This window comes from Pelobates fuscus, chromosome 9 (genome assembly GCF_036172605.1).
Source record: "Pelobates fuscus isolate aPelFus1 chromosome 9, aPelFus1.pri, whole genome shotgun sequence".
Classification (NCBI taxonomy): domain Eukaryota; kingdom Metazoa; phylum Chordata; class Amphibia; order Anura; family Pelobatidae; genus Pelobates; species Pelobates fuscus.
Genome location: NC_086325.1, coordinates 32,791,892 through 32,818,615, shown reverse-complemented (window position 1 = coordinate 32,818,615; position 26,724 = coordinate 32,791,892). Strand labels below are relative to the sequence as shown.

The 26,724-nt window shown below is 38.0% G+C and overlaps 1 protein-coding gene across 2 annotated transcripts in view; it reads right to left on the bottom strand.

Moving 5' to 3' along the window:
* DACH2 (dachshund family transcription factor 2) overlaps positions 1 to 26,724 on the bottom strand; it is a 423,481-nt gene that overhangs the window by 31,018 nt on the left and 365,739 nt on the right. For both annotated transcript variants that reach the window (XM_063431857.1, XM_063431858.1), the window contains 2 exons: positions 8,422 to 8,567; positions 4,868 to 5,015 (listed from right to left, as the gene is read on the bottom strand). In XM_063431857.1, coding sequence (XP_063287927.1) covers positions 4,868 to 5,015; positions 8,422 to 8,567 — 294 coding nt within the window. The remainder of the gene's footprint in view (positions 1 to 4,867; positions 5,016 to 8,421; positions 8,568 to 26,724) is intronic.

The window sequence follows — 26,724 nt, the reverse complement described above, 5'->3', positions numbered from 1 at the left end:
CCACTTTTGGTGCACAGTACTTTTATTTAGTTCAATTTACTTAAAGCAGTAATAATACTCTGTCAGGCTCATAATGCAACTAGAGAGTAGAACACTAGAACATTGTAAAAAGGAACATAAGTAAAAACTAGATTAAAATGAAATGATAGTTGGTATTAGAGTTGGCATTGATCAGGGTGATAGATGGGAATCTGGAAATTAAGGAATGATAGTAGGAACTAACTATGTTCAATAAGTGCATTTCTACTTTAATTATAGAATGATCATTTGCATGTAAAATATGGAAAGGGAATTCTAGCCCCATCCCATTTTTCGGAATACTAATAGTAAAGTAAGTTGGCATTCTGAAGCAGCCTCCCGACTTCCTAAAAAACTGAGACTGGCAACTTGTATATGGTTTCAAGAAGAGGACTTGACACTGCGTATGTTCTCTACTGGTTTATTGAGATATACTCGATCTCATTAAGGTTTTATTGCATGAAGAATCCATGAAGGACTTGATGTTGACCGATTTTTTTATCGGAACATTGTTTGTATCACTAGGACAGTGCTAAGAAAACGCTATAAAAAAAAAACCCTGACAACTTTTTATTAGAAATGGTACTTAGGAACAGGTCATATGTGTTTCATTATGGAGTGAAATGTGGAAATGGGTTCTACACCATACGTCTCAGACAGACACTTCCTCCCCTTTCATAGTGATACTAGAGGGCGACACCTTACCCTGAAGAATTACTGCTATGGTCATTGGTGCCAAAAGAGCAAGGATGGATGACGTAACCTCAAGCTTGCAGCCAGCCACCCCTGTACCTACAAGCTCTCTAAGGGATAAATGCCAACATCTACAATTCATAACTTTGAATTAGTGGTGCTCAGTGTAATATCAGCAATGATTCTACTCTAAGAGTATTCTGCTCCAGACAAATGGTTTTATTTCAAATGTTTCCAGAGGATATGAATATATTTCTTTCAATGAGCAATAGTATTTAATGAAGAGGAATGCTTGGAGAATTAAATCTATATACTCTCCGATCCACTATTTCATACCTTCTCTGTGTTTATATAATCTAATGATCACTTAGCAGCTTCTCGGTGATATATTTAAATGGAACAAAGATTGAGAGAGGAAGTCTACATGACTCTATATATTTAGTTAAACTGCAAGGGCTAAAGAGTAGAATTAAACTATTTAAATCCTTCTAATTTTCACAAAAGACAGAAAGAACTGAGCTTGCCAAAGCATTGTAAATTGTATTACTTTCCACTTAACCAGCTATTTATATGTTATAGGAATTTATAACATGTCTGCCTATGCATACTGTATATATTATATGACTGTAAAACACGAAAATCTCTATTAAATATATCAACCAACTCTTTTAAATTTTCTTTACTATTTTTATGAAACAATAATTTTCTTACTATAAAAATTATATGTAGAAGGAAATATGGGTAGGCTCTCTCTTCACCACTTCACAAAATCTATCCAACCCTATCTCTGATAAGTTCAGAGATCACAAATTCCTCTAAATGTGGTTGTTTATGTTACGTTTTGCTATTTTGCTTTTATTATGGATATTAGGTCTTCTTAATTTTTTCGAAGATATATTTGTCACTAAACACGGGGAAATTGGATATTAATTTTATAAAATGTTGTGAGTATAAAAGGCACTTATACACATGTATAGTTTTCATTTATTACATTAAGTATTGCTACTACACTCCAGTGGATATCTTCCTTTCCTACTAAACAACGTGAAAAAAGGTGAAACAGCCTTAGGTGAATGAACAACCTTCAGCCTTTCCGAGTGGAGCGCTATATATACACAAATAGATCATTAGCTTACCCCTATATCGGTGGTGGGCATATTGAAGGAATTGGAAGATATATATAAAGAGAAAAAGCCCACTGAAATGGCAAAACATGTCTCGGATAGAGGGGACACTTTGGACTACCACTTTTTACTTGATTAAGTATTTTAATATATGTTTTTTAAAACTATTTGTTTAATCATTTTTTTTCCCATTCTTTTTATTTGTGGTGCATGTTAAAAATATAAGCTTCTGTGGATGCTGTACATGAGTATAAACAATAAGTTTAAATTCTGTGGTAATATGAAACGTCTGACAGCAGGCACTGCAGGACTAACAGAGGTCCGTCGGACAACAGGCGCAGGATAGTAGATGTTTTCTGGTGTGTGCAGTCTCTTCTTGAGGGTCTATGCCTCCCATTAGAACTGTCAGCTGCTGAGGTGCTCTGACTCATTGGTGAATGCTTGCTTTGTGGGAGCATCGGGTGCAGTCCCGCTTTTGGATGCCATACATTTTCCCAGCGGGAATGACAAGTTGGGTGCTTCCGTGTATGTGTTCATGCTTTCCCGCGCTTTGAAGAGGTGTGCCTCCTGATCCGCTGCCATGTTGGGGCCATTACTGTTCGTGGAGTTGCGGACTTCAGCAAGTGTCCCCGGTGTGGGTGAGTACGTGACTGTGGTGGGGCAGGTTGATGCATCCTGCGCTCAAGCTCGAGCCAGAAGTCACGAAAATGCTTGCAGCCATGCGGCCTCCGCCATATTAAATAGGCTTCAGCTCAGTTGGCTCGTGCTTGTGGCGTCCGCTTGCGTACTTGACTAAATTGGGCAGCCTCCCATGAGTGGACAGGGATCACCCCCGCTGGTCCCAGGGGGTAACAGGGCACTTTCACAGAGTTGAAGCTTTTTGTGCACCCCAGGTTCAGTAGGTTGGCAGCATCCTCTGACTGGCGTGCAACAGGCCGCATTTGCCTCGGTGGGGCTAATAGATTCTCAGGGAGCCACCTCTCGACATATCAGGTAGGTCAGGCAGTCAAGACCTTGCTTGTTACTGCCCCGTTGAGGGTAATTAGGCTGTTAAATGCTTTTCATAACAAAAGGGTGGAGGAGCTCGTCTGAAACACGTCTACCCTCCTTTTGCAGTCAGGCCCGCCCCCCACAAGCTGGTTTGTCTCTTAAATGGCGAATATATATTCCCACAGTATCAGTTTTAGAGTCTATGCAGACAAATAATAAAAAAAAAAAACTGGGTCTAACTTAAGGTTCCCATCAGGTACTCCTGTGCCCTCAGTAGACATGTGTAGAATTCCACCAATAGGAGGCTGGCTAGATGTGGCCAGAGGGGCAACTAATGAATAAACAAACTGCCCAATTTGAGGTCAAACCAGTACATTGTCACATCACATGTTATCTTCTCTTTCTTAATTTTATATTAAATGTTTTATAATAATATTGCAGTCACTGGAATACAATAATAATAATTAAATACTATAATTAGATAGTATTTGTGGCCAGCCACCCACAAACCTCTATATATTAGCAACTCAGGGGGGCAAATGCCCTCTGCTCCCCTGATTCTACCTCAGGCATTGGATTGGTAAAGTGCGTGATCACCTGATTTACCTATTGACAACCCATCTATTTAATACATCTGTGATGTCACCTCGCATCGAGTGCTCACTCAGTAGTGTTTGTGTGAGACACCCGTAAGACTCCCTGGGTTTTTCAAGTTTATTTTAATTGCTTCACTGGTCTCAAGAGTACTAGACTACTTTTTTCCCATGCTTTTTTTTTTTTTTTTATTTACTGAGATCCTACAGCCAGTGGATTGTAGGCAAAAGGGCACAATGAATATTAGCACAGCACATCAATTGATGATCTATTAAACAGGATCTCTAAACAGCTAGTCACAGGGAAGAGTCTCACATTTCAATCAAAACAACGCTTGTCCTGTTCACATGAACTGAATTTAAAATCTTCTTCATTAAGGTCATTTTCACATATAAACTCACTGCAAAGCTAGATGTTTGTGTGCAGCTGTCATTAGAATAACTACTTTGTTAGAAACAGAGATGATGCCGTTACAGTTTCCAATGTGGTGCTATATAAAAGCCACAATGATTTTGAAAGAAATGGGGACAACACATTTAAACTGTTTGGATTATGGTTTTAGGGGGTGGTTTTGAAGATTATTTAAACCTATATATTGATCTTCATCTAACGAGAAATAATTTCTACTATACAAACTACAGATATGCATGTGGCACTCATTCAATGAAACCAACAAAATAAAATAAATCGTAACACTAAAAGACTCACCTTCACCTCTGCTCCAGCACAGAGATGACTTCATAGGATATTTATCAATTGGCTTGCTAGCTGCCGATGGGCAAATAGCTTGGATTTTTTTATTAAGCTTCCGGGCCCAGGTCTGAAGAATTTGAGTCTGAATTTCAGCCGTCCACCTGTGTTGGGTCCGGCTGAGATTCGGACATTTTTTAATACAATTCATGGATTTTGCAGTCCAAATGGCCCCATTTGCAGCCAGATTGTTTTGACCCATTCAACACGGGGCCATTCGGAACTCTAGTGAATAACCCAGTATTGTTTTTGCATATATTCTTAATGCATTATCTGCATAATAAATTACAAAAAAGAATTGGCCATCTCAAGCCAACAGTGTCCCTTTAATAATTTTCTGTGTACACATGTGGCTAGAACACTAAAAATTCAACAATCACTTCATGCGTCACAAATACTTTTGCACAAATAACCAAATGTGTATGTGGAAATAAAAAGTGGATTCATGAAATCTAATAAATTAGAATCATGCACATAGATTTCTTAAGGAACAAATAAACCATGTGACTCTCATTTTGTCTGCTCAAAGATATATACATCATAGGAGATAAAAAAATAAAAATAAATAAAGCATTATTATTATTGTTGTTTTAGTTTTGTCATCAATGGTATAAAACCATGTGGCTAACAGAACCGCAATGTGAGATAATCTATGGTTTCAACATATTGTAGTTAAATACTTTTGACCCAAACCTCACCTCGGCTCTGTAGCTCAGCAGTCAGTTGCCTCTCCAGGTTTTCCCGTAGTTCCCTCTCTCGGCAAAGTTCCATCTTTAACTCTTTCTTTTCCTGTTGTATTTGCTTTTCTTGTACTCTGGCGTTATCAACTGCAACTTTTAAAAGGCCCTGCAAGGAGATAGCACTTTATTATGTACAGCACTTTACAAAGAGCAGTAGCCCTACTTAACAAAGGCAGCTATCAGATGCCTCGCAAAAATCAGAGCCAGAACAGTTTTCCTGTGATACTCCTGTATTACTGCCCAGTTATTTCCAAGATCCTCAATCAGTTCTTGTCCAGCCACATGCTGACTGAGGACCTCAGTAGTAATTACACAAATGAAGGGCTCTCTTTTTTGTGCCACAGTTCGTACATTCATCCTATTTTGTTTTTTTTCGTAACCTGAAACGTCTTGGAATGCAGACAGGGCTTGAAACGTTTTGCCTAGTGGCAAAGCACAAAATAATTTATTTTTCTTTTCTGTACATTTATTTTACAGATATCTGTGTGAATGTCCTAGGCAATTAAAAAAAAACATGTGAAATATGGCCTTGACAGATGGAGGCTGTTAGACCCACGAAGTGTGACATCATGAACCACCAACCACCATTAGTATGACCTGTGCAGCACAGACACATTGTCTCTTTTTTCCATGATTCTATTTCCACCAATGGCAATTTAAGTTTGTTATTATTTTATTCATGTTATTAGCACCAACATGTCTCATCCTACAGCCACTTGTAAACACTCCAGGATCACTACATTTATTATAGCACGGTCCCCTGGTCAACCATAGAAACTGCTGTTCTCTGGAGAATACCGTTGTTTGCCAGTCCAGACTTGGAGAACATTAAAATGATGGGAACTAGCCCATTACAAATCCACTCAGTGTTGGGCTAGCAAAGGCCCCTAAACAATTCTGCCTGTTGACTCACTCTTTCAATACTGTACAACAAACGTTTCAACACACCTCCCACTGTACCACGTGTACAATCCCCGTATGTTAGTGACACAGTGGGCCAATTGCCCACTGCCCTTCTTGTCAGCGATCCCATGCATGCATGCCTCTTCTTGTATGCCATATCACCACTCTCTCCTCCTATTCTCCCAACAAACGCTATATATTAAAGGGACACTCCACACACCTAAAAGACTTTATCTTGCTGAAGTGCAATGTGTGTGAAGAGTGTGTCTTCTTTTTTCATTTTACAAAAAGTGCACATTTCAATAGAAATTGGAACATCTGTAAATTAACTTTGTCACACACCCCTGGCTGTCTCTCACAAGACTGGTCAGGTTACTTCTTAGTTGTTTAGCTCAGTGGAGCTAAACTCAAAAGACATGAAATTGCCCAAAGCACCTGCCTTGCAAATACTTCTAATTGAGCTGCATTGGGAAGCCTGTGATTGGACAGACACAGTAAGTCTGGGAGGGGTTAGAAGGGGAGGACTTGCAAATGCAGCAGACAATAGATCTACTGATTTTGCAAGTTGTTTTTAGATGAAACCTCAATCAAAATTGCATAGTTAAATGCATGCATGTTTTCTTTGGGGCATATCTACTAAATTGTAAAAAGAAAAGAAAATGCACAGCAAAATCATTAAAAAATGAGTCTGTCCACTACAGAGGGAACAAGAAACAGCATTAAGTGGGAAATGAAAGGCTTGATACTGTTGCTTAAAGCATAATAGCACTGGTCATTAAACTCGGCTCTCTGGCATAGATTTAGGTTCTCACAGGGCAAAACGTTAAATAAGCATTATCCTAAAAGCCCGGCTTTGACTGAAGACCTCAAGGACACTTCTTGTCAATCCCGTACATATTTTATATTCTCCTGCAATGATGCTAATTTGTTTCTACAATTACAGCATATACTTCAAGTTTACCAAGCACTTATTATTAGGGAAGGTGGATGGATTGAAATCTTGTGGTTTTACTCTCTAAATGTCTGCTACAATGTTCTTTTAAATGTTTGTCAGTCAAACCTATCTATCAAAGCATTGTTCTTCAATTTAGCCCATTTTATGCCAGTAAGCAGGCGAGAGATGTATTTATTAAAGTCTTCGCAGAGACTACTGAGCACATCTATTAGAGAGAAATATATGGATTGGAGGCTATTTTTCTCCATCTTTTGTGCAACAATTGAAAAATGGAGATTTAGGCCAGTGTAGTTCTTAGTGATTAAGTATAATGCACTGAACTTGTAAAATGTAAAACATGTTTGTTGGATGTAAGTGGAAAAGCAGGAGTTGGAATATTAAGTAGCTGATGGACTGCAGAACATCGGCTGACTGGTAAAGGCTTCATTTACTCTGGCTTATTAACAGAAAGCATCACTCCCTGCTTTTCAAGAGAAGCTTCGTTGTACAGTAGAATACAAATACTCTGGGTTAAAGCAGACACTCTAAGCACCAAAACCACAGCATTTCCAAATAGTGATTTTGGTGCTTGGAAGCTGTGAGTTTAGTCAAACAATAGAAACTATTGCCCTTTGTAAGAAATGACAATGTTTCCATTTGTCTGAGAACACACCTCTAGTGACTGTCAGACTAATAGCCACTAGAGCTGCTTCCTCCCTAAAAAAACAAATCTTCAGGTTCCTTGTCATCACTCACAGCATGATGATGCTGAATGCTGCTATTGCTTCTCCTAGTGAAGAATTGGATTGAATAGGATTGTGGGAGAGCAGTGATTGACATATTTGAGCCATTGGTATGCCATGCTTCTCTAGAAGCATTGGATTGGACCAGGGGACAACTGATCCTGATGATCTCATCATGGGAGGACACTGTCACAGCGCCTGACTACATTTTACAAGTTAAAAACTTTTTTTTTTAAACTACTTTTTTATTTTAGTAAATGGGACCTTAAATCTAAAGTGAAAAATTGAGCAATCTAATACTTAATATTAGAAGGTTACCTGAAAACCTCTAACTGCAAGAGTAACAAGTATTACATTTTTGCATGTTATTACTGCATAATGGATACTTTAAAAAGAAATGCGAAGCACCATAAGCTAAACATTACAGTGGTTATGGTGCTATGGATCTACAGATGTCATTATCCAGTTTTTCTGCCAGACAGTACGGAGGGTTCATAAAAACCAGGGCTCTCTCCATCATCCTCAGTCTACCCAACACTTCCACATTTTCAATGGAAATCTGTCCAAACTCTGATGACAATAAAAGGCTGAGAGCACTGGGCTAATACATTGCCAGTACTCCCAGCCTATTGCTTCTATCCATGGTTGAAGAGATTAAGATCTGATAACAAAGAAATGTAATTTCTGCATAAATAATGTGGCTGCAGAGTGTGCAGGCTATGGGTGCTGGGAAAGCCCTCGGGGCACCATAACTACTACAATTGGTGCCCTGAAGAAGCTGAGTTGAATTAAAACAGGTGGTATTTTAAAACACAGTGCATCAAATAAGCAACTGTCATCATAAAAATGCTGCCACCAGGTATGCCTTGATATGACTGGGACCAGTTAAGGATAAATGACAAGGCCATTTTAAAATATCAGCAAAGACGTACCTGAATATTTGTGAGAAGTGTTTCTACAGATGACAGTCCATCAGCAAAGAGGAAGGGAGCTGGAAAGCCTGGGGGTAAGCTTTGCCCAGCCAACTGAACTTTATCCAAAGCTGGTTTAATAAGTGGAATGGTAATTTGGATATCATCTGCAAAGACAGAGAAAGGCAGAGTCACAATAAAACATTAAATATATAGCAATGGCATTAAACACATCTAATCCCATTAAAGGTAATAAATACATATAAATAAAAATGCCTAATAATATACACGCGGAAAGAAGATAGTTGGCATAGGTTTTTCTTATATTTAATTAAAGGGACACTTTAGGCTACTCTTTTTTTTATTTCAGAATATAGAAAAAGCCATAAAATATAGATGCAAAAAAATAACACAATTAAAACAATAAAATATAAAATAGATGCTGACATTTGAGATTCTTGTATTTACTGTAACTCCACAGACTTTGTATATTCTGTAGAAAAAAAAGAAAAAAGGTCCAGGCACTCCAGAGATCAAGAAAAAGGCAATTTATTTAACCCACGGCCAAATCGCAACGTTTCGACCTGTTAAGGTCTTTGTCAAGTTTGACAGGTAGAAACGTTGTGATTTGGCTGTGGGTTAAATAAATTGCCTTTTTCTTGATATCTGGAGTGCCTGGACCTTTCTACTCTTGTTTAATCAAGCTATTGGTTTCTTAGTACTGAGACCAGACTGGTTGCACCCAGATTCATAACATCTAGGGGATTGAGTGCAGTTCCACATCTTCATCCTTTGTATATTCTGTAGATATTTACTCCTGTCCTGTACCAATTATTTGCACACAGCGTGCATATTTTATTCAAGTTTTTATTACCCTTTTCAAGAGAGCTAGAGCAAAACTGTGAATGAGTCCTATCAGCTTATTGAGGAATTCCATTCAGCTGATCTGACAAACTGTGTCTGGGAGTCATCTATACATTCCATAAACTTCAGCAGGAGAGAGCTGTATGGGATAACATGAGATCCAATAGACCAGTGGTTCCCAACCTAGTGCTCAAGTACCCCCTACCAGTTCAGGATTTAGGGATTACCCAGTTGTGTCTAAGGTGTTTTTAGAAAGAACCCCCCCCCCCCCCAGCACAAGAGGATAATCCCTAAATCCTGGACTGGTAGGTGGTACTTGAGGACTGGTTTGTGAACCCCTGCAATAGACTATAATGAGAAACTGCTGATTGGTGAAACCTCTTACTAGCTTGGACAGAGCTTTTGCATGACTGTGGGTTTAAAGCAACAGGAAATTTAAATGTGAGTATATTTTATTGTTTGAATTTCATTTAAAAAAAATTTCTGAGTGTTCTTTAATATACCGTATGGATATGGTTATCAGTAGTTTAGCCATCTCACAATTTTCTACATTGAAAAATCATTTATGAAACTCTATGTGTTTTTGTATTGTTAGAGAAAACCCAAGAAGTTGCAAGAAGGATACAAATCTGTGATTTTATCTAAATATACATATATCTAAATATTTCTTAAACACTTCAAGAGACTTGAGCTATATGTCAGTTGTCACAGCAGGGGCAGATGTACTTTGAATATTAAAGCAGCAGGGCGCCCCCTGCCAACCTTCCCCCCCCCCCCCCCCCCCAAAAAAAAACAAAGAAAAAAACTGAGAAGTTCAAACAGATATAATCTTTATGAAATACTCATATTGACTGTGTTGGAATTTCACTAATAAAGAATGCACAGGTGGTAGGAACAGAACCAGATGCCCGTGATGCCATCCAACACAAGAGGTAAGTAAGAAGGAGGAAGAGAAAAGAGTAGTAAAGAAGAGAACAGTATAATTTATACCAGAGAGTGTCTTGATATTTTGCAGTATAAAAGGAGCTGGATTTTGTGTCTTAAGGTTAAAGTTTAATAACTAACTAAAAAAAGAGGTGTCCCCATCCAACCAAGGGTCCCACATTTTGTTAAAGGACTTGGGTTAGATTATATTCACGACTAAGTAAATGACATCCTAATCTAGTTCGGACAAGGCAAAGCCAGGACAAACATTGCAAATAAAGAGGTTAAATAGAAACATTGTTTAAGATCTCCTCTTCTCTGTATGTTTTTTCCATACTGACTGCCAGGTGCAAAAGACAGTGTTTATAACAATTAACAGGAAGTTATAATGGAGTTATCCAGTTGCCCTATTTCTACATTTAAGTTGAATTATTACGCCTTATAAATATATATTTCTGAAATATAGGTATACATAAACATAATATTAAAATCCTGAGATTGCTACAGTCCTTCCACAATTCTAAACATGTGCTTCTGCACTCCACTTCACTCTCACACCATTCACCCTATGGTCCCTTCTCACACCACTTTTACATCTGTACTTGTATCTGTACACAGGCATCATATTTGTGAACCGCTCCTCCATTCTCCTGCTCGGTTTTCCTGTTGTGTTCATGTACCACTTACTCTTAGATGTTAAGCTTGTTTGAGTAGGACCTTCTTCCCCTTTTGTGTCTGTAAGTATCATTTTGTCTGCCAGTTATTTGCTGCTATCAATCTTAACTGTATAATTGGTAGGTGCTATGGAGAGTATTGGCACTATATAAATGCTAGTAATGATATTAATACATACAAAAAGGCAAAAATCTGTATTATTAATGCTTTGGAACTCATAACAGTGTACAGCATTCACTACTATAGGTCAGACTAGAGCTTCCATCCACCCATCCATCCACCATCCATCCCTCCTTCATCCACCATTCACCCATCCATCTATTCATCTTCCATCCATCCTCCATTCATCCACCCACCATGCCACCAATCCATCTATCCATCCATCTTCAACCCATTCACCATTCATTCTTTCCCCATCAATCCATCAATCTATTCATCTTCCATCCATCCACCATCCACCCACCCACCCATCTTCCATCCATCCATCATTAATCCAATCACCCAACCACCCATCCATCCATTCATCCCTTCTACATCCAAATATGTATCTTCCTTCTTTCTTTCAATCTGTTTGACTGCCTAATCTGTCATTTTATAAGGAAAGCTCCTCCGATAAAACACTGATTAAACCATTTTTGGGTCTAGGCACATTTCAATGATAGTGAAATGTTTAAGGCACTCTTTTTTCATTTTACCTTCATCAGCAGATTATAAATATCAGATTTACTTCAAGCCTTACTAGTAAGATATACACACTTCTTGGCAGATTAACCCACTCATTTTAATTATTTACCATGGTAGAATCCCAATGTTAATGCTGATACTTATTAAAAGGCACATTTGAAAGATTACATAAGCCTATTACTGCCCCGACGTCAATGTGTTTGAGGCACACTTTGTGATAGCTTGAAGCCCACCAGTATGCCATAGTGAACTTCTGGACTCATCAGTTGTTGATCCAACTGGTTTAGATCTCAATAAACCAAGCTTAAGGCTGTTAACACTAAGCTACCTTGGGTTTTTCAATTAGAAAACTTATGACACTATATGAGTAAACATATCGAACACACTGCAATTTATAAGGTTTGATAGAAAATCAAGATGTCTGCTTCCTATGACATTATTTCAGTAATGTGCTCAATGGATATAAGAGACATTAACAATTCAAACATAAAACAATAATACATGTGGAAAAAAATATAGATTTTTTTTAATAATCATTGCATTCAAATTATATTTTTTCCCCAAGCCAGCAGTACTCAAACAAGTCATTATGGACTACCAACAATAAAAAAAAATGAAAGGATTATCCTTCTTATAAAATGAATATTTTTGACATTGGAAGCTGTGCAGGTTTCATGTCAAAATCACCGTTCTGCCTAAGCAGATTACAGTAGTAAGCCCAGTTAAAACGACTTTGCCCATTTATAAAGCACCACTAAATATACTGTTTTCTTGCATCTTTCCTGGATTTCCTTTAAGCCACAGTATAGGTATAGACTGGCACCTGGGCCGGCATGTTGACCTGATATAAATGCTATCACACATGACTATGGGATTTACAGACGCAATATAATAGTGGATATGTATTAATACCACCAAATTGTGACCATAGACAGAACTTTTTGCCCATGCACCTATCATAGCAAGTGTGCCACTTACATGTTACTGACAATGGCTTTAATATACATTTTTTTTTTTATAGAGCTAAAGACAATATGTTAGGATGTAGTGACTCGAATAATTCCTGAAGCTGTAACAATATTCTAATATTTATAGACTTACATTTAACCAAAAGCCATGTCTAGATTTACCGCTACATGTGTCCCATGATGCTTTGAGACAAAGTTACCATCCACCGACGTTCAGACAATTACTATTTCTACCATACTGGCTGGCAGTGCCACACACCCACATTGCATGAGATATAAACATATATAATTATAGCATTGTTAAGATTTTCTATATACTAAATTTGTCATTAAGTTTGTTTTTTATCCACAAACCTTTCCCTGACAAAACACCGTGGCACATAAACTATACAGCGATAATGTGCCCAATACCATTTTAAATGTCTTGTTTTGAACAAAACACGTAGTAAAATATATCACAGCTATACATCTAGCACATAAAAAAAGGTTATGAAGAACATTTTCTCTTCAATTGCTTTTTTGGTAAAACCTTCCTCAAAATATATTGTTTTTAAGTACTTGATGCATTTGTTTTCTAAAGGCAATTGCACAACTGTCCTTAAAGCTCCATTCGTCAAATGCCCTTGTCATATTAATTCCAAGATTTACAATTAGACTGCAACACAATTACATTTTTTCCTCCTTTTTATAATTCCATTGGGATCCTGCAAATCAGTTACAAACGCGGCTGCGGGAATAAAGTACAGGACTTAAACATTTGTACCTTCATGAAACGCAGACAAATTCTTTAGGCGTCTTCGAGACAGTAACTATCTCTATCATGTTCCTGAAAAACACATTTTGCTGACAGGGAGCTCAGCGGTATATTGCAGTAGTTGTACAACAGCTTTTATTTATTCCAATTTCATACCAAGGGGGGGAAGTGTTTGTCACCCATCTGTACTGCCATTAAATCTTTCAAAGCTTAGCAGGTGTGCAACAGATGAAGAACTGGATATTAAAGGGGATAAACCCCTTAAATATTGTTCTTTATTTTATTAAACTGCTTTTAAAATGGTTGCAGTTATCACCATAGGAATAGGTTAGTTAAAGAGACCCAATCAGCACCAAAACCACTAAAGCTTAACGTAGTGGTTCTGGGATATAGACATGATCCCTGTAGCCTCAGCATTGTAAGCACTGCCCTTTCTGGGAAAAGGCAGTGTCTACGCTGCTGTCTAATGCCACTTCTAGTTGCTTTCACTTTGACAGCCACTACAGGATTTCTTTGGTTAGGTCCTTCAAAGACTGCAAGACTGATCTTCAGCATCTCCACACTCTACATGCACGCTCTACAAGCTGAACGCATGAGGAGGTACTGATTGTCCCAGCCCAGCAATTGCATGAACTCTAGCATCCCATTGCTTCTCTATGGGGAAGCATTGGATTGGCTGAGATCAGGATTGATGATCTTAACCAACGCAGACACAGCCACTGTCTGTAGACCAGCACACCAGAGGTAATGAGACAAGTTAATCAACTTTTTTTTCAGATTGAGCTTAAGGCCCCCTACAATCTAAATAGGTAGGCTAACACTAAAACATTAAGAATACATGTTTGTTCCTTACACTTTAGTGTTTCTTTAACAGTATTACACTATTTTACATTCTACATTCTACATTCTACATTCCATCTCACATGTAAACGTAATCAGATTGTGTATATATTCATTTAGGTTACACAATGAGTATGTTTTATTACAGCTATCCACAAGGAATATTCAGTAAATAATTTACGCATTACTAATTTTATAAGATTTTTTTTTTTTTTAGTTTAGTATGTTTTAAAAAAGGGTTGTGAGCAGTGTTTTGTGTTACATTTTTACCGTTCACACGTAGTTTAAATAAACTATAAAATAGTGACATTGTTACTTGCTAACGAATTTAAAGTACATTTCAAATATAAGGCCAAAGTAGCCAAACTGAGAAAATTATTCAGCTGTGCTTCCAGTTTGGCTACTTTGGTCTTTTTGAAGTTCACTTTGAATTCTGAACAATTCTCTCTTTATTGAATAGCCCTGATGTTGTGTTGTTCAGTAAACACAATATTAAAGTCAACTGAAAACAGAACTGCAAGATTTCAGCTAAAATAGTCAAATGTGATTTCAGCTAAATTGGAGAATTTTTCAAATCATCACTTTTTACCTAGATTTTTCCTTTTGCATTTCAATTCACTACAGTTTGATGTTTAGTGACTAAATCGTTTTAATCGTGTTGCTCTCGGAGGACAGAATGGCTAAAGAAAAAAAAAATGTAAAAAATAAAAATCAGTGTATCACTGTTTGATAGCAGCTGGCGAGGTGAATACCAAGACAATTATTACACAGTAACCTACAATGAGTTATCTAATTTATCAAAATGAAAGTTACGTGGAATTCCAACAGAGAAGGGGATGACACAAAGCTAAAATCTACTCTAAAAAAAAAATTAAAAAATTAAATCACATGTTTATGGTCTATTCAATTAATGATATTTTTTGCAGATGCAAGATCCACTTTTCAGATCCATAATTATAAAATGGCATTTCCCCTTTAAATATTTTTTAAAAAAAAACATTAAGAATAACATGGAACATAGAACTTAATATCTCACGTGTCGGCATGAGTTAGAGTGTCTCATTTTACATCAAACGTAATAGCAACAACCTCAAAATGTATTTTCGCTTCCTTATTAGGCGATATATTTGCTGTTGACTAATGCACTTAATATGTAGTTTTGACGGAGGCAGTTATTCTTCCCTATTATTTGTTTATTTATAAACGTGTTGATGTGAATCCATTGTGCTCATATCATATAAATCAGAATGATAGCATTAGAAAAGAATCCCGAGAACAGATTATTCTATGGCTTACTTTGCACACTTGCACTCTTGTGCTTAAAGTGTTATTCAAACATCCATGACCACTTCTGTTTTTAGAAGCGGTCATGAAGGAAGGAATCTGTATGTGCCACTGTTCAGCTTGAAATGTTGCACCTTCAGGGTAATCTGCATTTTTGCAGGGGGATAGTGACACCCCCAGCACACGTGACAGAATTTGTTCCACGCTGCCTAGTGTCCATACTTTGCAAAAATTACCTCTGTCCTCAATGCGCACAGCCCAAAGCCGACAGGTGGAATTACCTTCTTCTCTTAAGACAGCACTGGTAGAGCACCTGCAATGTGAAACGTTCTGCTTCACATTGTATTAAACAGTGTCCTACCTCGATGCCACCCTATCTCTGTTCTACTGTACATTCTATTATTAAATTTAGCCCTTTCTCCGTGCCTCACTACTTATGGTCCCCTTCACGTGAGCCTTCTCTCTGTGCTTTCTGTTATGTGCTGCCTTCTGTTATCTGCTGCCTTCTCCCCATAATACCTTCTCTCCATGCTGCCTTCGCCTCATGATACCTTCTCTCAATGCTGCCTTCTATTCTTTCCTGCCTTCTCCCCATGATGCCTTCTCCCCATGATGCCTTCTCTCCATAATGCCTTCTCTCCATGCTGCCTTCTCCCCATGATGCCTTCTCTCCCCATGATATATTCTCTTCATGTTGCCTTCTCCCTATGATGCCTTCTCTCCATGCTGCCTTCTCCCCATGATGCCTTCTCTCCATGCTGCCTTCTCTCCATGCTGCCTTCTCTCCATGCTGCCTTCTCTCCATGCTGCCTTCTCTCCATGCTGCCTTCTCTCCCCATGATATATTCTCTTCATGTTGCCTTCTCCCCATGATGCCTTGTCTCCATGCTGCCTTGTCTCCATGCTGCCTTCTCTCCATGCTGCATTGTCTCCATGCTGCCTTCTCCCCATGATGCCTTCTCTCCCCATGATACCTTCTCTTCATGTTGCCTTCTCCCCATGATGCCTTCTCTCAATGATGCCTTCTCTCCATGCTGCCTTCTGTCCATGCTGCCTTCTCCCCATGATGCCTTCTCTCCCCATGATGCCTTCGCCCCATGATGCCTTCTCTCCATGTTGCCTTCTCCCCATGATGCTTTGTCTCCATGATGCCTTGTCTCCATGATGCCTTGTCTCCATGATGCCTTGTCTCCATGATGCCTTGTCTCCATGATGCCTTGTCTCCATGATGCCTTCGCCCCATGATGCCTTCTCTCCATGCTGCCTTCTCTCCATGCTGCCTTCCCCCAAATGTGCAGTGCTCCCCACATTTGATCGGATCATGGATGAGGCTCGGTGACAAAAGAGGAGGCATTGAACTGATAGGGGAGAACCCGGTGATGGATTTGTTGTAAATTTTGTATCTATTTTTACAGGTTTCTATCCAATAAAATGCAGAGGACTATGTAAAAAATGTCTTATAGGGCATTTTTAACCCCAAAAATAATAATAAAAAAGGATTGGATTAAGCAAATAAAGCAGGACTGTAACTTCTTAAGACGTTTACTAGGGTGAATAATGTTCAGGAGGTAAGTAAAAAAAAAAGTTACTTACCTCCACTATGCTTTCACATAGCACCCCTGATGCCTCGGGAGCATGTGTACATGCTGGGGTATCTAACGGAGTAATTGCATATTCACACTTAGCATTTTCTCCAGCAAAGCTGTAGGCCCCAAAAAGTACAATGTTGATGGGCAAGATAGGTAAAATAGCAAACTTGCAGAGTCTAACTTGAGAGGCCAAGGAAGATAACTCCCGTTCTGCTTTCTAGTAAATCTCTGAACTAATGACCTAGTGAGGGAGCTGATAAATATAAATATATATATATATATATATATATATATATATATATATATATATATATATATATATATATATATATACGTGGAAAATGTCCAGCCATTGTTAATATAAAGAGAACAGCTAGCACAACAATGCGCATGCATGAACAATGAAAATTTCCCTGTACTAGTCATTGGGGAGCGCTAGATGCCATTGAGTGAGCATGTGAACTGTGTGGCCTTCAGATTCAAAACGACTCAGTGAGTAGATCAAATTGTGCATTAAGCTTGAACATTCCTCCGCGGAAACTATTCAGATGATTCAGAAGGCTTTCGTAGATGATGCAATGAGTGCAGCGCATATAAAAGTTTGGCACAAACGCTTCAAAGATGGTCAAGAATCTGTTGAAAGATTTGGCACCCTGCATCTTCTTGCTTTTCCCAAAACTAAAATCACCTTTGAAAGGGAAGAGATTTCAGACCGTCGATGAGATTCAGGTAAATACGATGAGGCAGCTGATGGCGATTCCAACAAAGGATTTTGCAGAGTTTGTTGAACAGTGGAAGAGACGCTGGGAGAACCGTGTGAGGTCTCACGGTGCCTGCTTTGGGGGACAGAGGCGTCAATGTCCTATGTATAATGTTTCTTGGATCTTGTATCTTCTTTAATAAATTTCTCTGTTTTTTATATTACATGGCTGGATACTTTCTGGACAGACCTCGTATATAAAAACATACACATATATATATATATATATATATATATATATACTTGTTCAGGCACATATCTCTATCAGTGATTCCTTGTGGACTGGCGCTGTGTGTAGAGCAGGCAAAACATAATAATATGTGTCATTAGTGTTTGACATGCTCTGCCTCATTCACACAGCATTGGATTATAAAGCCACATAATAGGATACCCCAATGTACAGCTCATTTGCAATGCAAAAAAAAAAATTAAATTGAGCATGTGTACACACAGAGTTGGGAAGGTACTGGTTAAATTTGTTTCTCCCTTGGTAAATAAACATTTAATTATCCCGCTGTATTTTCCTATTCGATTGACCCTCTTCAAACTGAAAGCATTCTATAAACCTTGGAGACATCAACCATTGGAAAACACAATTTTATCATTGATAGGTCAAGTATGATACCAGATAAAAAAAGAAAATATATATGAATACCACTAACATTGTTTGCTTCCCAGGGATAATATAAACAGATTTTACTTTGAAGACATATAAAGCCATAAAGATTTGAAAACATTACAGCAAGTGCGTGTTTAGACAAAAGAAGTCCATAATGTTAACGGAATATAAAAGGAATCACTGTGAACACTTGGTTAACTTGTGAAGAGACTGCCTTCTATAATCTAGGAGTGTTAGCAGCAGCTATAATTTGTCTGATTTCATATGATTGAAATGACTATTTTTATTTCTGATATTTAATAGATTTTACAGAAGCTGAACATGAGATTTCACAGGACCAGTTCATGGTTCAAATTCACAGATGCAGTCATTTTTTATTCATGCCCACCAGCTCTGTTTGAAAAGATGTTCTGCATCAGCTGAGGTCACCCAGGTTCACAAGCTGTCCATGTTAAGAAGGTGTCTCTTATGCCTTATGCTGCATGTGATATAACACAGATGATAACATTTCAGGGCTGAAATTTGCAAGAAGTGATCTTAAAGAGACATTATAGTCACCAAAATATTTTTAGCTTAATTAAGCCGTTTTAGTGTATAGATCATGGCCCTGCTGTTTCACTGTTCAATTCTCTTCTATTTAAGAGTTAAATCACTTTCTTTATACAGCCCTAGTCACACCTTCATGCATGTGACTTACTCTTCTATACACTTCCTGTAAAGTGAGATCTAATGTTTACATTTAATTTATTGCAAATTCCTTTTAAACTAGAACTTCTTATCTCCTGCACTGTTAAAAGCATGCTCCTTCTTTCAGTATGTGTAGTTAATAGCATACAGGTATCTTTCAGTATATGTGATTAAAGTTCAATTTCCATAGCAGGAGATAAAAACTTCTAAAGTAAATTAACATATGATTGAAAATGAAACACTTTTTTTCATGCAGGCTGTGTCAGTCAAAGCCAGTGGAGCTATGGTTAGGGCTGCATGGACAGAAACAAAAGTGATTTAACTCATAAATGGCTGGGAATTGAGCAATGAGACTTCTGAGGCATGATCTATACACAAATACTGCTTCATTACGCTAGAGTTGTTTTGATGATTATAGTGTCCCTTTAAATGTACATCAACTGAGACCAAGTCACCTAGGGTTCCCAGAACCACTGGGTTTTCCTGAACATGTACCATTTCCATATGTTGATAAACAGCACAAGAAAAGACTAGCCCTAAAATTTAGAATTCTAATGCATATACAAAGTGCTACATGTGTTGATGGTCAGCAAATTTGCCATGCTCATCATTCCAAACCTCACTAGTGACCCTATTTAGGAGGAACAGTCCCTATATTGGACCCAAGTCCCTCTGTCCCTCTTTTCTGTCCTAATGTCCTCTATTCTAATGTCCTCTATTCATATTGTTGGTTTATCAGACGTATAACAGAGCTCCGCAGCAATAATACACACAGTAATGTGTCTTAAAACAAATACATTTGTTTCAAAATCAGTCTGTGTGCATAAGATTTATTATACACTAGCACCCCTAAAATTAAAGTGTCCCTCTTTCTCCATTTGAAGTGGGGTATGCCATCCTCACACAGTGATATTTGTCTACAAAAAAAAACATGTGGTTCTTGCAACCCTGGTGATAACTCTATATGAACTTAGATAAGATAACTTACTTCCTGTAAGTGAAATTTCAGAAGTCGAATGCCACCTGGGGGGAGCTGAGACAGGAACTGGAGGCAACTTTGGTGTTAAACCAAACCCCTGAAAATAAGAATGTGCCAGAGGGCCTCCTCCCACCATAACAACATCATCTAGATTAAGTTGTTTTGGTGCCTAGAGTGTTCCTTGAAGATAAAGAAATTTTAGTGTGTAGATTGTCCCTTTAACTGTACTTACACAAGTGTGATAGGCATAAGGCTATCTTAGACTAAGGCAAGGGACTAATGAAAATATTTAGAAAATTGGGAAGACTAGATGGGCCAAACGGTTCTTATCCGCCGTCACATTCTATGTTTCTATGTTTGAGTCCATTAAACTGAATTTCTGCACTTGTGTGGTCCTGGTTGGGAGTCTGGTTAGTAAGACTGTGTGTCTCAGATTACTCAAAGGTACGCCAGGATAACACATAGACTTTTTGGGCCCACTACTCCTGGCCCAATTTCACCTCCAAATGTTGGTAGGTATGGAAAAGTTGCTTCTAAACTACTGAAATTAAAGGAACACTATATGTTCAGGAACACAAACATGTATTATTGACCCTATAGTGTTAAACCCACCATTTAGGTGGCTTGCCCCCCCCCCTCAAAATGAATTAAAACTCACCTTATTTCCAGCACCGCACGGGTCCACCGTCCCCGTCCCCGATCTGCCTCCTTGATAACATTGGTCTATTCCACAGGGAAAGCATTGGATTGGCTAAAATCGACAAGGAGGTGGGATGGGGGCAGGGCTAAATGCTGTTTTGGCCAATCAGCACTTCTTTACAGAGATGCATTGAATCACTGCATCTCTATGAGGAAAAGTCAGTGTCTCCATGCAGAGCGTGGGGACGCTGAACGGCAGGGCTGCTTACTGTGCAGCCCTGAGCCAAGAAGTCCCTCCAGTGGCCACCTGAGGAGTGGCCACTTGGAGGTGTCCCTAGGGGCAATGTAAACACTGTCTTTTCTCTGAAAAGGCAGTGTTTGCATGAAAAAGCCTAAAGGCAATGATTATACTCACCAGAACAACTGCATTAAGCTGTAGTTGTTGTGGTGACTATAGTGTCCCATTAACATTAAAGGAAAAGATAACTTTTATATTAAAAATACAAAAACGTTCTGTTAACTATTTTTTAAGTCAGCCATAGTCAGCCCCTGCATCCCGTCTAAGGTCCCATACTTAATTCCCTCTGCACAAAGCAAGAGCATGTGAAGATTAGTAAAAAAAAAATATATATATAAAGTTTTTTTCATTTATTTTAGTATTATTATTTTTAATCCAGGATTATAGGCCTGGAGCTTCACCTCCATTAGCCCCTATAGTCATCCATCCCTGTGGTCACTAACGGGTTAATATTTCCAGTAAATAACGTATGTCAGGCGCTAAAGTAGATTAACAAAAAAAAAACAACAACCCTGAATTCCTTACAGTCGGAAAGCACATTTGTAATCTAATACATTTTTGTTGCCATATTATGATTACATGTCAATACTCACTAAACGGCCAGCAACCCCTGAAGCCTCCCAAATGCCCCCCTCCCATCCATAACCCCAATTATGTGATTGCACCTCCGGTCATAACTGTGTCTGAAACCCAATAAGCACGAATGTGTCTAGTTTTCAAATGAACATAATACCACTTACAGCCTGGCTCTGAAAAATAACTGTTGATGATAAAGACAAGTGTCACACGGCAGAGCTTGCAATGTTTCCATACAGTAAATTGAAGTTTCAAAATAATATTACTCTCTGTTAAAGACAGAGACACGGCTAAATTAGGTGCTGCCGGCTGCCGCAAGGATCAAATGCAAAGAGAATCATATTTCATCACAGCTAGTCAAGACCAAGAAAATAAATAGTACTATAAGAGCTATGCAGGCAATGATTCATTTTGATAATCTGGCCCAAGAGAGACACATACAGACAGCACACATATCTAAGCATCCACCGAAAGACAAATAGGACGCAGAGGGTGGGAATTGGGATGACAATGTAGCAGAGGTCACATCGATTTTTAGCAGCAGTTTTCGCATAGATGAGATAACCCTGGACTCCATTTGCCCCATTGTTCATATTGTACCTGTCCCACAAGCAATAAATTTGTCAGGCCCAGAAGAAAAAAAAAAAACGTGCAGTAAAGGAGAAGGATCCTACTTATGACTTCTTATGATTAAGTTTTTGTGCTAACAAAACATGTTTGGAAGTACAAGGTCACATTGCATGTTATGGCCTGTGATAGCGAGAACTGGTCCAAGCATATTACGTTTTAGTGTACAGGGGAGGAACTGGAGAACATTCATCACATTTTTTTTTTTCTGATTGAAATCACACATTCCAAAGATGAATGATAAATGTAATACAAATCTATTTCAATCTTGTAATGGGTCTTTACATCGGAATGGTGTCTACATCTCACCCCCAGACCCCCCCCTCTTCCCCTTCTTTCAGATAAGTACGCTTTTAGTAAGGCATTTATCAGTCATGCATGAAAACTGCTAATTGGTAAAGCAATTAAAACTGTCCAAGTGCTGGAAGCATATATTTCGGGAGAACAGGTACATGATTTGGACACATAAGCAGGCACTGTTGTCAAATCATTTTACCTACTCAGAGGCCAAGCCACATCAATAGGCAATGTGTGGGGAATTTTAAATGAAACTGTTGCTTTTTTGCTTTTTTTTCCCCCCCTTAAACTCATACCAATAAACTCTGTTGAAGCGTTTACTGATGTGAGGAGTGCAATAGAGGTTAGTATAATATAAATTTACCTCAGCAGCAACTTGGGGTTATGGAGGCAGACATTTTTTTTAAGCTTCATGCTTTTTACACAGTGTTTTCACACACATCATTATTGAGGTAAAGGTCATTTGCATTGTATGCCAGGACGTCCCTAGATATCCTGATATATGATGGAAATCAAAAAATATGTATCCCATATCTAACTTTCATTTGTCAATCGGGTTGTGCATAAAATCATGACGTGGCTGATTTTTACACTGTTTTATTTATCAGTTCTTTGAAGTCTTTTACGAGACAAGTGCATGTCTTTATGTAATAAAAAAAAACATATACACCATAAATACCGACATATCACTAGATAGAAGTCCCTTGTTTATATAAAATGCAATAATGGCAGTATAAATGGGACTTTTTAATTGGAAAATTAATTGGTCCATTTTTTTTTAAAAGTGAGTAGTGAACTAACTAAAACGTCCTAAATTAATGCCAAACTTGCAGAATTGTTAATAATGTTAATCTGACAAATTGCTTCCAATTTGCCTGATTTTGTCTACATTTTGCTAGCCAATTGTTAATTTTCTATTTGAGAAATAGAATAGTTTAAGATTTTATTTTAAATAGCCTCTCATTGGAAATGTGAAATTAAATCTATTGATCATAATACAGGCTTTCGGACAAACCTTGCTTTCGAATTCTTGCGCAAGAAAATCTGTTAAAGAAACTGGAATGTGTAGTTATGGTAGTGTGATGGTTAAAGAACCAGCTAACAGAAGTCATAGTGGACTGACTGCTTTAACCTTGTGATTCACAAGCCAGCTTCACAATCAATGCCCCTCTTCTTAATTAATCTGTGAATGCAGAGGGCAGCGAATGCAATGAGGGAGTAGCTGATTAATCTGTCTTTCCTGGCTCTAAATCACATTTTTATTTATTTCCAAAATAAATTAGAGCATATTACTTAAGACTAAAAATTTCATTTTTCATTAGTGGTGTTTATCATAAAAACACTTACAATAAAAATACTATATGGTCTCCATTTTTTTCCCGTATGACCTTACCATTAAAGCAGGACCATAAAATCAACCACCATGAGCATCCCTTTTCGGTAGTTATCTGGGGGTTTGTATAAATTGAATGTAGAAGCAATTTATTTTGTGCTGATAAAACAAATGTGAAATGAAACATTTTAAAAAATAATCTTGGAAACTGCATTTAGTATGGCAATTAGATTGTATTTTAACAGTCCTTGGCAGGTAGTTTTCACAATCAGCATGCACAGTTGCCAACTTCAAAAAGAAAAAAAAAGGAATTTTGGTTCGAACGGACACGAGTCAGTACATGAACACAGCTGCCCTGCAGTATGTGAAATTCAAATACTGCAGGAAACAAAATAGTGAATGAATCTAGGGCAGCCAAAAGGAACTGCCATTATTAGCTCAATTATTTACCTCTTTAATTTTGTCTTTATTTTGGAACTTTGCAATAAACGTTACTGTTTTATGTCTTACTTCGTGGAGATTTTACGGGGGTATATTCCCACCCTCTGTTTGGAAGGCCGGCTACTGCTTTGAATTGCTATTGAGAGAGTGAGAGTCTCCCTTACCCCTGAACTTCAAGAAATCGGTTTGGACACAGTAGAATCACATGCATATTTTGTTTCATCTTGCAAAACTTACAAGTTTACTCTGACAAAGTTGGAGTTTGCAAGCTAAATAAAGATAACGATATTTACCTTTTTAGACTTTGCAGAAAAGCCTTTCTCAGTCACTGTGTCTGAAGGTTCCTAAAACATTGGGTGTCTGATCTCTACAGGTAATACTTCCAGCATATCATTGGATCCTGAAATGTCATATTGTGTTCCTGTCTACCTTGACAAATAGAGCTGACATTGACTCTTACACATTACTATTTTCATGTAATACACTAATGTCTTTATGTAGATGAGCAAAATTTAAACAATTAAGAAAATGGCTGTGACAAAGGTTCCACTTTGAGTAATGTCATGTTATATCTCATTCTACTTTATGTCACAACAAAGGTGGCGTTGTCCCGGACCAGTCTTAGGCTCCCATAAGATTAAAGGAAGGCTAGCCCACACCCTAACGTTAATTTAAATCTAGATAAATTCATAAACCATCCAATCTTCAATCTCATAATTTATTATCGTCACCAGAACCACGCAATGTCAGTATTTTACCATAAAACATACTGCACTATTATTATGTATGTATCCTCTCTATTTTTGTTCAAAGAGCAGCAGTAACTTACATAGCATAGAAACTCTTCCATGAAAGGTGACATATAGTGAAATGTAAGATGAAAAATGACCCTGGCAATCTTCAGAATGTGATGACCCTGACATAATAATATCAATGTATTTTACCATTAAAGGGGCACTATAGTCACCAAAACAACTTTAGCTTAATGAAGCAGTATGGGTGCATAGCTCATGCCCCCACAGACTCACTGCTCAATTCTCTGCCATTTAGGAGTTAAATCACTTTTGTTTCGGTATATACAGCCCTAGCCACACCTCCCCTGGATGTGATTGACACAACCTGCATGACAAAATTGTTTCGTTTTCAATCAGACATAATTTACTTTAAAAGTTTTTATCTCCTGCTCTTTAAATTGAACTTTAATTACATGCAGGAGACACCTGCACATTCTATAAGGCTATTAACTGAGCAGGAGATAAGAAATTCTAAATTAAACAGAATTTGCGATAAAGGTAGTTTAAACATTAGATGTCTCTTTACAAGAAGTGTTTAGGAAAGCTATGTAAGTCACATGCAGGGAGGTGTGACTAGGGCTGCATAAACAAAGTGATTGAACTCCTAAATGGCAGATAATTGAGCAGTGAGACTGCAGGGGCATGATCTATACAGCAACACTGCTTCATTAAGCTAAGGTTGTTTTGGTGACTATAGTGTCCCTTTAATGAAAAACTTAGCTAGTTTTCAAGTATGTCCTGGAGGTAGAGATGTTAATATTACCTAGCTCAATGGTATTCATCTACATTAACTGCAAAATAATGCCTGGATCATACAAATCTCATTTACGTATGTGACCTGGAAATTTTAACCACTTCCTCTTCCGATGGGATGAAGAAAAGGGTGGGATCATGAAAAGAGTTGTGCGAGCCAAAACAAAAGTATGGGAAGTAGATGTTCTGGGCAAATATAAGAATTATTACTCAAAACTCATAACCGTTTATGGTGACAAGAGTGCTCAACTGATGTTCTCATCCAAAGAGCTAAGCCCTTGGTTTGGCGTTTAGTTCAAGAGTGCTAACGAAAATTCCTGCTCAGGAACTGCCAGCTCTGCAGCGTTAGTAACTGGATGAGGGGAGCAACCCCCAGCAGACCCCAAGTAAGTAATTATGCCGTTCTAAAAAGATTTGTCTAAAAGAAAAGATTTGTCTACATATCCTGTAGTGGTTATGGTGCTTTGAATGTTCATTTAACACAATTTCTTACAAGTAAGTTGCTGTCAAACTTGGAATTTTCTGGAGAAACCTAGTAAGTTTCCACAGTATGAATCTAGATATCTGACTAAGGAGGGAACTGTTTAGCAGATGACTGTTGCCAGTACAGCATTTATTTAATGTTTCATTTGATAGCTCAGAGTCTAGGCACTGTGGGAATCCCTGAGATGCTGTATTGAAGGGTAATTAGGTTATGCCCACTATCGGAGTCATCAGAGGGGTATGAAGGTCCACAGGATGTTTTTAAAAAATGTGTTAAATAAAACGAAATTAGACAGGGCATCAGAGCCACTTCTTGCCTGGAGTCCCATTTAGCACAATTACATTCTCTATAGGGTTGACTGCCGAGCACATTCCTGAAAATTCTTCATGAAAAACTGAATATAGTACTTTTAAATACACTGCTATTATCCTATAGATGGAATTAAAACATAATGT